General features: G+C 44.5%; 1 protein-coding gene across 1 annotated transcript; it reads left to right on the top strand.

Annotated features, from left to right (window-relative positions):
- The first annotated feature begins 2,167 nt into the window (after positions 1-2,167).
- znf703 (zinc finger protein 703) lies at positions 2,168-5,688 on the top strand. Its single transcript, XM_080893271.1, has 2 exons — positions 2,168-2,833; positions 3,350-5,688. Exons 1-2 carry the CDS (start codon positions 2,576-2,578, stop codon positions 4,850-4,852), a joined length of 1,761 nt encoding a protein of 586 aa, XP_080749397.1. The 5' UTR covers positions 2,168-2,575; the 3' UTR covers positions 4,853-5,688.
- The last annotated feature ends 8,144 nt before the right edge of the window (positions 5,689-13,832 follow it).

Raw genomic sequence — 13,832 nt, 5'->3', positions numbered from 1 at the left:
TCATTAAACGATCACACAGCGTCTACACGAGGCTAATCCCCGCGTGCGCCACAAAACTCCTCAGCAATTCCAAACATGGAGCAAAGACAAACGAGCAGATGAGGATTTGCTTGAGCCAGGTTTGAAGAATTCAGCTGCCTAATGTCAGCATTATATATTTACTCTGGAGTCAAGCAAAGGCAGCTTTTCAACACAGGAATGAATTAGACCCCACCACAGAGCTATAGCGTCCATTACAGGCCTCAGCGGCTTTATAAATCACAGGATCACAGGGGCATGTGGGGTCCGCTCCTCCTCAGCCCCTATCGGCCCCCATCCTGGGGAGCAGGGGGTGGTTTGTTTGGCTGCTGTTCCAGCCAAACCCAAGGCTTTGATACAACCATGGAAAAGGCATGGAAATGCCTCAAGGGCCAGCAGGACCTGGGCATGCTGAGAAAACTCTTTAACAGAAAAGCTGTCGCCTTAAAATATCCACAACAGGAAACAGCCATCAGTCATCGACACGCCAAAACAGCTGTTACCAGCCTACATCAAGGGGACACATGAAAGGAGTTGCTCCCTGTTGTTTGAGCCCTCCCTTGTTTCATTCTCTCGCTGCCTTTGTCTGGCTTTTCCCAGTGCCCTCCTCCTCGGTCTCCTTTTGGACGCCCCTTCCTTATCTAACCCCACCTACGACTTACCCACTCACCCTTTTAACAAGTGGATGACTGTGTGGTAAACAATAAGACACACGACTTAACCGGCTGTCTACGTTGTAAAAAGAAAAAAGAAAGAAAGAAAGAAAAAAATCGTAAGCTCTCAGCGTTACCTTTGCATATCGCAGCGAGTGCGTCACCTGTTTATGTGTCTCGACCCGAGGTGGCGACAGACAGGTTTAAACAAACAGACAGGAGACTGTACCACCGCACTTAGCCTGGCGGCGTGCACGTTCACATATTCTTGGATCTCTTTGGGTCATTGGAGCGTGAGTGGCAGCGTGTGGGTGATGAATGATGACTAAGCCTAATGATGACAGGTCAAACAGTGATGCTGTTGAATGAGGCTGAAGTGACTTCATCCTCCTCACACTGACTTTCCACTCAGCTGCAGATAAATGGCAGCGGCCATTAGAATCAAGGCGCTAGGCTGATGGCAGTGCCTCTTGATAAGGCCGGCTTGTGCTGTGAAATGTCAAACAGTTTTACCTATTTAACCTCAGAAGAAAGGGCTGTTCTGATTTCTCTTTAGCCAGTAATCAGTGACCCATGAAACTACTTTAAACATGCTGACTGTTACAGTGTTGTAATATGTTGGATTATGGATGGGGGAGTTAGAGCCAAGCCATCTGATTGGTAGGAGGTGGCGTTTAAACCGGGATGGAAATCCCCATAAAGCACAGCTTGTTGTTCTTTATAGAAAATGAAATTCAATTACTGGCTTACTAATTTGGCAGCCAAGGAGGGACTCTTTTGCAGTTTTATTTTATAAGCATGTATGAGTTGGAGAAGAGTTCTCAAAGTACCATTTCTCATAATTACAATAGCAACTGTCATTCAACTCTTAACATGCCAGTGTTTTGAGAGGGCGGGGACGTGAATGCACAAAACAAGATGGAAAAATATCATGTGCTGTCACAGCAAAATACATAAAACTTGAATCATGTGAATTTGCTCTAAGCTGGAAAAATTGAGTTATGTCCAGCAGAGATGGCAGCGGGGCTGTGATAATGCAATAAAGCTATTAACATGCCAGAAATGCCCATGGACAGTAGGTTATTATTATTTTGAATTACACGTACCTTATTTCCATGAATGGCGTTGGGTACATTCAACAGAAAACTACACACGCAGTTAGTTCCCAGCAGTCGGGAGACGTTTGCGTGTGGAAGCACTGTGGATAAAGTTCCTGCTGCTTAAACTGCTCTCAGATCTGTGGTGCAAATATTTTACTGCTACTTTATGTGTAGTTTGCACTGGGCTTATGGAGGTCACTGACACAGATTTCCACCTACATTACAGCCCTGGGTAAGAGGGTGAGGCAGGGAGACAAACGCCCCTCGCCTCCCTCACCCCACTCCACCCCATCCTCGCTCCGCCCCTGCTTGTAAATGCGGGCACTTATGATTGGACGGCGGCTCCTTGCTTTGAAATCCCTCCCTTCCCGTCTTTAGTATGTGGAAGAAGTGAGGTATTGTGAGGCTGCTGCAGTGGGAGAGAAACACTCACACGGGAGGACTGTCGCACACTCTGTCCGTTGCGGGGATATTCCTTCAACTTACCCGTTATTTTGAAGAGCAGTGACTACTTGTGGTGTTTTTGTTTCCATCTTCTCCAACACTGGATAAGGAATATTTAGGAATAACTGACGGGTAATATTAAAGAGCCCCATAAAGGATGACATTTGGGCGATTTGTTCCTCTGTAGAGCCAGCTTTGGTCCGACACGAAGGACGCGCACAACGCACTGCCCTGTGGATTACTGCACTCTCTCTCTTTTTTTTTTTTTAAAGTTCATCACCATGAAATGTGCTTCTAAATGAAAGTGAACCCCGCGGCCACCCGTTACATGCCTCCGTCCCTCTTTGCGCCCCGATCCAGATGAGAGATCTCCCCGGTGGACCTGAACCGCTTTTACGCAGCCAGTCCCCGGAACGCAGCGCCGCCGACGATCCACACCGGACAGGAGCGGAGAGACCGTCCGTTCCCACACCCACTCCTTGTCTTTCTCCCTCGGATCCTTCGCGCCAGGCTAAAAGGCTTCCTATCCGGATCGTAAAGATGTTGACGGCGCACAGCGGCCACTTGCTGCACCCGGAGTACCTCCAGCCTCTCACATCCGCGCCTGCCAGTATTGAAGTAAGTGGATAAGAAAAAAAAAATTAAGATATGTCTGCGGCACCAGATGTCGTTTTTCTCTTTGTCTTTTTCTTATTCTTCTTAATTTGAATTATTTCTTCTTAAATCCACGAGTGTAGGAGGGCTGGAATGTTATCCGACGAAAATCCCGTCTGCGCCATTTTACGCACGGCAGTTTTTTGGGGGCAAAATGCAAAACACCAGAGTTTATAAATACAAAATGACTGCGACTTATAGACTTTTTAAAAAAATCGCCACTTTAACACCACGTTGTTAATCGTTCCGTTTGTATTTATGGAATGTTTACGATGTTTTTCATTTTCTTTTCTTCGTTTTTACCTAAACTTTGCTTCAACTTTCACCCTCTGACGTCTTTTATTCATTTCACTGTTGAAAAATTAGAATATAATATCTCGGAATTAAATTTTTTTTATCTGTATGGGTTTTATGGTGTAATGTTTGATTTGCTTTAAAAAAAATCTTTTATCTATTGCTTTTGTTTTTGTTTTTCCTCAGCTGGATGCCAAGAAGAGTCCTTTGGCCCTGCTGGCACAGACCTGCTCTCAAATTGGTAAACCAGACCCCCCCTCTTCCTCCAAGTTGGCCTCCCTCTCCTCCAGTAGTCTGGGAGACAAGGAGCCCTCCAGCCGGTCATCCAAGTCCGGAGAACAGCACCAGTCCCTGGAGGACAAATCCAGCTTCAAGCCTTACTCCAAGTCATCAGGCGACTGCCGTAAGGATGTTCTGGTGACGAAGGGGCCTTCAGATAAAGCGTCTTTCAGGGTGCCAAATGGAAGCTCCGGTGGTGGTTCATGTCCATCTTTCCCTCCCCATTCACGGTCACCCGGCTCTAGTTCTCCTCCCCTGCACAGTCAGAGCCAGCCCCACAGACAAAGTCATTCCCCTTCCATACAGCCCCCACCACACTCGCAGGCTCCACACGTGGACAGCAAACCTGGGAGCTCAGAGCCAGCCAGCTCGGACAGTAATAGCAACAACGCTGGTAAAAAAGACTCAGATGCAGCTAAGTCAGGCATGGATGGTGCACAGTTAGCCAACTCCAGCCACGTACGGGCCAGCGCCAACTCCAGCAACGCCAGCTCTGCAAGCAGCCCGCGGCCAGAGAGCAAGGCTGACCCGCAGGCCTCCTCACAGTCCAGTCTGGGCTCAGGGCACATCGCCCCAGTCTCCCCATTTAAACCAGGACACTCTGTCTTCCCCCTACCCCCTGCTTCTATGGGCTACCATGGCTCCATTGTCGGGGCTTATGCCGGCTACCCGTCCCAGTTTGTCCCTGGCTTGGACCCTACCAAATCTAGTTTGGGTTTAGGACTTTCAGGGAAGCACCCCAGCTCCAGCCCACTCACTGGAGCCTCACCCCCATCTCTGATGCAGAGTTTATGTCGGGACCCTTACTGTCTGAGTTACCCCAATGCACCCCACCTAGGAAGCAGTAACTGCTCCACCTGCGTCCATGACCCTTCGAGCCTCAAGTCTGGTTTTCCCCTGGTTTACCCCTCACATCACCTTCACTCTCTACACTCTAGCTCCTTGTCCTCTAGCACGACCCCCTCTCTTTCCCACCCCCTTTACACGTATGGTTTCATGCTCCCTAATGAACCGCAGCCTCATGCCTGTAACTGGGTGTCTGTTGGGGGTCCCTGTGACAAGCGTTTTGCAACATCAGAGGAGCTGCTGGCCCACTTGCGTACCCACACAGCCCTGCCTGGTATGGTGGACACTAAGTTGTTGTCTGCCTATCCATCATCGGTTTCATCGACAGCTTCCTGCCATCTCCACTTGCCCCCACCCAGCAGCCCGGGTACCCTGCCCAGTTCCTTCTCCCTCCGTGGCTCTCCTGGCTTGGGTCTGGCACGCTACCACCCCTACAGCAAATCCCACTTGCAAGGAGCCCCAGGACTTCCCATGCCATCCCTGCCCTCCTCCTCAGCCTACTACTCCCCCTATGCCCTCTACAGTCAGAGACTGGGCTCAGCCTCAGCCCTTGGATACCAGTGACATCCAAAACTGCGTTGATGCCCACAGACTGCAGGCACCAGCTTGGGATTCTCCAGAGCAGCCCTGAAGATGGATAGTCAAGATTGGGGTCATCACCAGTACAGGGCATCGTGCCTGTTGGCCTGCCTGCCAGGAACACCACCTGTTAGCCTCAGGATTGCGACTGGTGCTCCAAAGGCAAAAGACTGATGGATCAACTGCAGCAGCAGAGAAAGAACAGACTTTGGTGATCCAAGACGGGTGGGAAGCAGAGCTTAAAAATGATAAACTTGTCTTGATTTCTTTTGTTTTTCTCAATATCTCTCCTAGATCTTAAAAAGTCTGTATTTATTTTTCACTCAAGCGCTTGGTATTCAACTCCTGGGGGTTGGAAGTTTTGCTGTCCAAATGAATTCTAACTGAAAAGGAATGATTTAAGTATACTACCATTATGCCTATCATACACACACAAAAAAAGTTGCACCATAATGAAGATGGATTGTGAGGTTTTATTCTGAGAACCTCTTTTTAAATTTTCTTTCCTTACTGCTGTTTTGTTTTGTTTTTTCCTCATCCTTCACTGCGTTATTCAGACTCTGGAGAATTGCATGTCTTTGAGAATTATCTTGAACAATGCCATTATTTTTATTTGTACATATGCAAAGATGTAATATTTTTTCAAGCTTACATGGGGTCAGCAAGCTACAGTCTCCCAAACAAATGGTGCAGAGATTAAAAAACAACAACAAACAATATACAAAGAAAAAAAAATCAATGATGGCTGTGCTATCCCACCAATAGGAGAAAGTCTTATTTTGTTAAATAAATGATACATGATTGCATTTCAACTTGTTTTTTTTCCTCTTTTCTATTCTATATATAGCACCATGAAGTATCTTTTTGTCTCAAGCATCAGAGGACACAGTAAATCTCGCCAGACTGCAGCACTGCACTTATCTAAGCCCATCTATCATACTGGCTCTCACAGCCGCGCTATATGTGGCTGTGTGTAATATTTCATGGCTCATATCAGTTGACAGGGCCGTCCTAAAGAGGCCACGCTGGGTCACATTAGCCCTGTTAGCGAGTCTCTGAAGACTTTCATCCCACCTACTCTTCGATGCCCGCATTGCTTTTGTTGTTGCGGGTGCTGCGCTTAATTGCTGATTCTTGTTTGTGAGGCCTGGAAGCAGCCACCTCAGCAAAGAGGACGGCTGTGCCGGGTCACTGGGACTTCAATAATGACCTGAGGGAGACGTCGACCTGGGAGCTCCTCACGCTCTGACGGATTGGCCTGAAACACAAAGGCCAGAGCTGACAATGGGAGGCGGTTAATAGAGAAATATTCATCAATGTGCTGACACCTCCCCTGAGGAGAGCCGGCTCTCTTGCAGGAACCGCAAACATGGAGGCCACTGTCCTGATGCGAAGAGCCATTTTCTGTGCTGTTTGGCTGCTGCCCCGTGGTTTACTGAAGTCAGCATTCTCCACTCAGAGCTGCTGGATGCTAATTTAAAGGGAAGGACTCGGTCTATCTTAAAGCCACACCACTGCCATTAGTGCTTCAGCCCTGATAATGTATCTGTGGCTCCACTCTATTTGGCTGACAGGGCGTAGGTGGCGCAGAGCGCCGTGGCTGCGGTCTCCAAGGTGGCTATTGACCCCGACTCCCAGACTCCTCCACTCTCGCGCTTCATTAGCACTCCAGACAGGGGAGAGGCAAGCACAGGTGTCACTTGACAGGACCATTAACAAAATGGATGACCCTCCCAAACCACATCCAGCCCCTGCCACACCAGCAAGGTCACGGCGCCCTGATCACCACTCTGGATAGCTCTTTGGGACAATACGCCTATTTTTCTCCTTTAGAAACCAGAGCCAGGCACTTGTCTGAGAGAGGACAGACTTACTTTCATGTTCTTGCTTTTCTTATGTCATTTATGAAGTAGTCTAGACAAAATAGGTCAAGGATGCAGTGCATTTCTTTTGGAACTTGCAGAGTTGTGGTGCTAGAGATGTAGTGGATTATGTTGCCCCCTAAAGTTGTGCAGGTGAAACACAGGTGAAAAATGAAGCGATCGTCACTGTTTTCTTGCTTTTGATGCACATCTATGCAGCTGCTGGGATGCTGTTTTACAAACTATGCACAGAGACCTGGTTACACCGGCCTGAATCTGAAGATGATTCACACTTGGAGGTCACGCAGAGGGGAGAACTTTCAATCTTGTCGGGAGGGTGGTGGAATTAATTCCACTGTTGCCAGTTTACACTCGTTCATCAAATGCCTCACTATTCTCCCTATCCCGGCGCTCATCAATCTCCTACATCTATCTTCTCTCCCCCCACACACACTCTCACAGCTGAGTCAACACCCACACACTCCATTTATGTCGCCTCCGCAAGACTCTGTGTGTGTGTGTGTGTGTGTGTGTGTGGGTGTGTATCCAGCACTGATCTTTTGTTCACAGAGTGCTTACACAAATGTCCCTTTCACCAAAAATGGAGATTTTTTTAAATAAGGGTACAGTTGACGATATTTTCCAGCATAACTAAATATCTCTGTTCTGAAACAAAACAGTGCACGCCTTTATACTCTGAGATATGTGCAGACACGTACACGTAAGCTCAAAATGATCATGTATGAATGAGTAATAACTCTTTCTTATGCTTGTCAGCACATGCACATATGTAAATGACTGTAAAAACAACAAAAAGAAAAAAGAAAAAAAAATATTTAGATTTAAATTTCATCACACTAAAAATAATGAAATGAAGCGACTTTGAGAATGTTTTTAAGAGTTACATTTGTAAAAAAAGAACTGAGTTAATTTATTTCTTCTGAAACACTATCTGACTCTGGTGGGTTAAGTGTGTCTTTACTGTGGTACTCCACAGTAAAAATATAGCAATTTTCCAAGTAATTTAACCCGTTTTTAAAGTAAATATGACAAATATAAATTTATTCTGCTGAATTTCTGCTCTGCTTAATCTTTGTTGCGCTTGATTAAAAATAATACTTTTCTTGTTTTTCTAAAGAGGGTGACTCCGTCCTCTATAGACTCCCATGTAGAAATGTCTGTCTTTACAGCAGATCTGCAGCCTGGTTAAGACAAAAAATATTCCAGTTAGTGAACTGGAGCCCATGTTTGTCACATTTGTACCTGTAGGAGTATTTTCATTGGGTCTATCCATATGTCATATCAGCACTTGCGTGGTACGCACTTTTCAAAAAGTGAAATTATAGTGTTTTATTAGTTTGCTACTTAGGACTAATTAGCAAGTATGTACAGTTTATGGATGCCATTTGCTAACCAAGCTAGCCAGTATTAGCTGCAATCTTAGCACTCCACCCTTTCATCCAAATGAATGAAAGGCAGTCACCTATGGTTGTAAATTAATTGATAAAAAGAAAATGTAATTACAATGGCAAGTTTCAAAATGTGTTCTGAAAAAAAGAGTCATCGGGGGCCCATGTCCATCTTTTATATACAGTATATGTGGTCTGGGTATATCTTAACTGTTACCCCAAAGGAAGAACTACAACACTTCCCCAAATAATTCAGTATCTTATAAAATAAAACAATTATAAGGTTATTCTGTACCCTCTAAAATCTCTGTATTTCACTTGAAAAATCAATGCTTTGATTTTATAATGATTTCTCAGAAAATGATTTCTTGCTGACAACACTGATGTCGCACTCTTTTTTATCCTAACATATGATCAGAGACAGGAGTGAGCCTTGTTACACGTTGTTCTTTAAACTCATACGATATCAAAAAATGGAAAACAAATGCTAATGTTTTCATTCAGTGTAGGACTGAAAGTGCTTCTAGTCATAAGGACAGCACAGTAATGTGCAGCAATGAAAGTAATCAGAGTAGTAGTAGTAGGTAGTATCAGTGGAGGTGGTGCTGGAGGGCACTAATATTTTCCTCTCTGTGCGTCAGTGCAGAGTGCCACTGTGAGGTCCTGAGCAGTGGCTGACAGGCTCGGTGATTAATGACGACAGGGTGTGGAGCTGCTCTTCAATTAGACGCCAGCTCTACCCCGGCTCACGTCTCTGCTGACAGCCAGGACAGAGAGAGAGAGAGAGAGAGAAGGGTTTTTCAGTCTCTCTCTCTCGTTCTCACTGTGTCTTCAGAACAAAACATTAACCTCAACTCCATGACTACCACCTCTGTGTTTAACATCAGGACACAATACAGAGCCTTCGGCATCCAACAGTGACCGCAGTGTTAAAGCAACCCAGATGGCGTGAACACATCCCTCATCAGGGCCTGTCACACAATCTCTGTTTTATTTCTCCACATAAGCCCTGTGACTGACTCCTCTACATGCCTGTGTCGATTCCGCTCTCATTCACGTCTGCAGCCAGCCATGCTGAAATGCTCTACGTGGAAAAAATAAAAGCCATATTAAAGACTTCCAGGTTGGTTTGCAGGGCGAAAGGTGGTTGGAACAAGTTCCTCCAACACCTCCAAGTGCAATCATGTGCACTTAATCAGAGGAAATAAACCTTTTGACAAATAAAATGCATGTGGACAATACATAGCTTTAGTTGGGTGGGTCTTGGTCATCTCTCTTGGAAATGTCATGTGTTTTTGTGGACAATAGCACAAAGACACTGGGCTACGATACAGTCCTGTCTCATAAAAAATTTAATTCCCATTCAAATAAATGGCAGATTTTCCCAATTATAGTCTTAGAACTCCAATTGTAGGACTAAAAGACTAAGACTCCAATTTTTCAGAAGAGGCTTTATCCGGAAGAGAAATCCGTGAAACCTGTTGAAGAATTAAGCAAGAAAAGAAGTAACATTAGAAGTGTAATATCCAAGGATACAAGGTTTTTAAAAACCCTATTTAGGACAAAGTCAGGCAACTTTTTAAACATGTTTTGTCAGCTTCGAGTTGGATTCTATTCATGTGGTAGTGATGTCCTGGTCACCACCAAGATTAAATTTAAATGCGATAGTAATTCCAAATAACTGCCTGGAAGGATTTAAAGATGTCAGCTCAACGTGGGACATGATTCTAGAAGGACCTTAATTCTTCATTGCATAGATTCAAGATGATGCTAGAAATGCAGCTCAGAGATTTTGCTTCGCACCGACATGACAGCATCCGATTTGTCGGCTTCACATCCATGATGTGAAACTCGTCTTCCCCCACATCTCAAATGGACAATACAGTGAACTCATTGTCATGTTCAAGAAATTATTTTGAGATGATTTGAGCTGTAATTGGATACACGGTGGTCATAAAGACACGGCCAACAGCAATACTCACGAGGACTGTGGAGTTTAAATGATGCTCGGTTGGGCTGAAGGGGCTGAAAGTGTGCAAAGAAAGCATCCCCCATAATATTACACCACCGACAACAACCCGAACTGTTCATACCTGGTGTGGTCTTCTGCTTCCTTGGCCCATCAGCTTCAAGCGATCGATATGTCGTGCCTTCAGAGATACGCTACGGCATATGTTGGTCGTAACCAGTGTTTACTTGAGTTACTGCTGCCTTCCTATCAGCTCAAAGGAGTCTGGCCATTCTCTGACAGCAGCACGGCATTTTTGAGCAGATAAGAGCCACTCAGTGAATATTTTCGCTTTCTGGACATGTGAAGCCTGTAGATGGATCCATGGGAAAATCCCAATAAATCAGCAGTTTTTAAATACTCAGAGTAGCCACATTCAGAGTCACTTAGATCACCTTTCTCATATGTTTATATGTCTAAATGCTCGTCTGTACCCAAAAATTTTTCAATTTTTTAAAGTAATTTTCACATTTACACAGCTAAAGTTTATATAAAACTTGTGGGTTATTGGATGCAAAGTATTAACAGTCAACACAAATGAAATGTAATACATAACTAAAAATGTGATGAACCTGAACAAATTGTACAAACTTGATCGTTTGTACAATTCATTTTGGGGTTGAGTTATTTATTGATTAGTGACTGAGAGAGGCTGTCAGCTCAGCTGTATAGCTGCAGACAGAGAAACAGTGCTCTCGGTTTGATTTCCATCCAGCCCTGACCTTGGAGAGCCTCACTTGGCCTCGACGTGGAAAGCTGCCCGGAGCTGCTGCGGTCTACAAAGTTCTCGTGGTGAGAGCGACATAGACATACCCTCCCTAACCACCAGTGGAGAAATGAACGTTTCAATTACAGTACGGTGCTCTGCTAATAGCGCTTGAACCGTGCGTCCAGCTGGATTCCATTTGCCGCCACGCTGGGAGATCGCTGCAAAGATGTCACGGCCGTTCAGAAACGAACGTGCCTTGGCGGAGAGCGAGCAGCTGCTGACGATCAGGATTCATGCTCGGACTGACAACTTGGGTATTCCTTCCACTTTGGGACGGCCTGTGGTCATAATGTGCTTGGTGTCAGCATTGTGGGTCTAATTTCTGTTTTATGTCTCCATTTCATATTTCATGGTCCTTCCTGCTGCTTTCTTTTTTTCTTTTTTTCTTTTTGCAGGATTAGAATCTTTAATAAGAGGTTATGTGAACTGGAATTAATTCATCACAAATTGTCTGTGTGAGTGTATGTCTAAATGTGTTTGCAATGGCTGGGTGTGCCAAGGTCTCTCTTCGGTCACTTAACACACACGAGATGTTTGTTAGCTGACTGTCAGTTGAGTTGGACTTCAGCTGCCAGATCCAAACACTGTGTCTGTGTGCATCACTCAGCTGTGTGTTGTTCAGACACCACTGCAGAAATATGCATTATTCCACCTGTCAACACACTGTAGTACGCAGCTGCACACACACACGCACACACACACACACACACACACACACACACACACACACACACACACACACACACACACACACACACACACACACACACACACACACACACACAGGTTTGCTGTATACATTACACATCTGTATATATTACATATAATTTAATACATGTGAGCTATTCTCAGCCTGTGTAACAATGCATTAAAGCTATGAATCATTAGGTATATTGGATGCATAAATAACGGTTATTTAAAGTGGAAATGACAACTGCTAATGAAATCCTTTTGTTTGGGTACTGCTCATGTCCTCTGTGCCAGAGTTGATATCTATCATTGTGAGAATGCTATCTTCCCTTTTGCTAAGAGAGAAGACGCCATTCAAGTTTCATTTTCTGTCAGGGACAAAGTAGTCAAAAGACACCGAGGCAGAAGCATAGCATATTATTCAAAAAACAGCTTGTAATCTACTCAAAAACCAAGAAGACATAATTACGAAATAAGCTGGCGCATACATCAGCTAAACAGAATACTACCCAACAAATCAAGATCTAACTCAACAAACTAAACTTTTTTTAGTGTCTCCTTTATTTGTTATGGGTCAGAATAAAGCAGATGTTTGATTTGGCACAGGTTTTTACAACATGCCCTTCCTCAGAGTGTTTGTTAGGCAAACGTGTGAACCGCTACACTACAAGAAGAGGCTACACCAGAAACCTCCTTGTGATCACTTTGGTCACAATTAGATTCCCCTGACTTGCCAGAAAATATTCGCTAAACAACCCCAAAGCAGTAATGGAAATTGAAATGGAGTAACACAATCCGCTTGGTGTCAAAGTATAAGTTGTGCCTAACTGACACACTTCAAAAGGCTCAACTTTTACTTTGAAGGTGACCCAGAAGGAGTAGTATTTGCCATCAAGTCAGCGACTTCCATACAAACTACAGGTAATTGTAGAATAAAGAACAGCACTGCTTACCTCTTTGCAACCATTTTTACCACGTTGCCAGTGACTGACCTTTAGGCCTGTTTGACTCTAAGGGAAAATGTATGTTCTCCAACAAGTTGTGAGTGCCTGTAAAGGTTGCTGGCTGTCACTGCGAAATTGAGCCCCATTCATGCAGGGGGCTTTAGCAATCAGTGACCCCGTGGTAATCACCAGTTGCTAAAGTAAAATATTTTTATGTTATGTTTACATCTGGTTAGCAAGTGTTTGCTGGTTTGCATGCTGTCACTGGAGTGAAATTCATTGCAAAGTGATGGGACAACACCAAAACACTTCTTTGATTGCTAGCAGGTTGCCAACAGTTTGCATGGAGGTTGTCAACTTGTCTGCAAACACTGCTCACAATAGAAACTGGAAGTTGCACCATTTGAAACATGTTAACTTCAGCAGTAAGGCACAACTTTTTACTTTAACAATGAACAATCTCTATTGCACCTCTTCAAGGTCCATAACTGCTCAGAATAAATGGCACGTTTTGGAGATAAGTTGGATTCTTCCAGACAACCTACAAGAAACATCAGCAATCTGCTCGAGACCAAAGTACTTACAAAGCAGTTTTTGGTCCTCTGTTTGAGACAAATTTCACTTGGCAATCACTTGTCAACAGTTCAGGAGATAAACATTTCACCTAGCAACCGCACACTGCAAGGGGGTCGCCGACCAGTATCTGGAACTGTGTGAGTGAGGCTTTAATCAGCAAACAGGTGACATAAACTAAGTGGAAAAACTTGAATAGTAATTCATGACAAAATTGTGTGTGTGGATATGGCAGTCACACTCACTTTCTGCTTCACTTCCCATGTCTCCCTAAGCTGCTGCACTTGAAGCTCTGAGACCCTGGACAGGCCCGGCCCAGTGTGAAACAGGTTCCCTGATTTCTTTACATTAATAAGCTGTTCTGTCCTGCAGATGGACAGAAACCAGATACCCACCCAGCAAAAACTGGAACAAAGATGTTGGAGAGGATGTGCCCAGACATTTGAACACTGAGATTTGGTTAAAATAGTGAAAATTGAAAACCTTTGTCCTGAAGTCATTGAAAAAATGTCTACAAATAGACAACTAAAGTTGGTGAAGAATTTTTTAAACAGAAATCATTCTGTTGAACACTTCCTCAGATTTGTTGAAATCATCTTATTCTGAGGTAGCAACGCTAACCACAGCACCATCGTGCTGTTTAAGCATGTGGGAGTAGGGCTGGGCCATATCATACCGTTCATGGTAATACCGGTTTAATGTTGGGCAAT

The sequence above is a fragment of the Rhamphochromis sp. 'chilingali' genome, assembly GCF_963969265.1.
Source record: "Rhamphochromis sp. 'chilingali' genome assembly, chromosome: 10".
In the NCBI taxonomy this organism is placed as follows: Eukaryota; Metazoa; Chordata; class Actinopteri; order Cichliformes; family Cichlidae; genus Rhamphochromis; species Rhamphochromis sp. 'chilingali'.
Note: the sequence above shows the minus strand (reverse complement) of the source record. Positions and strands in the feature narration are given on the sequence as shown.

What these genes read in the sequence shown, in the direction of transcription:
- znf703 (XM_080893271.1), top strand. Translation starts at nt 2,576, where the DNA reads ATGAGAGATCTCCCCGGTGGACCTGAACCGCTTTTACGCAGCCAGTCC. An exon ending in CCGCGCCTGCCAGTATTGAA is followed by an intron (nt 2,834 to 3,349) that starts GTAAGTGGATAA and finishes GTTTTTCCTCAG; the next exon opens with CTGGATGCCAAGAAGAGTCC.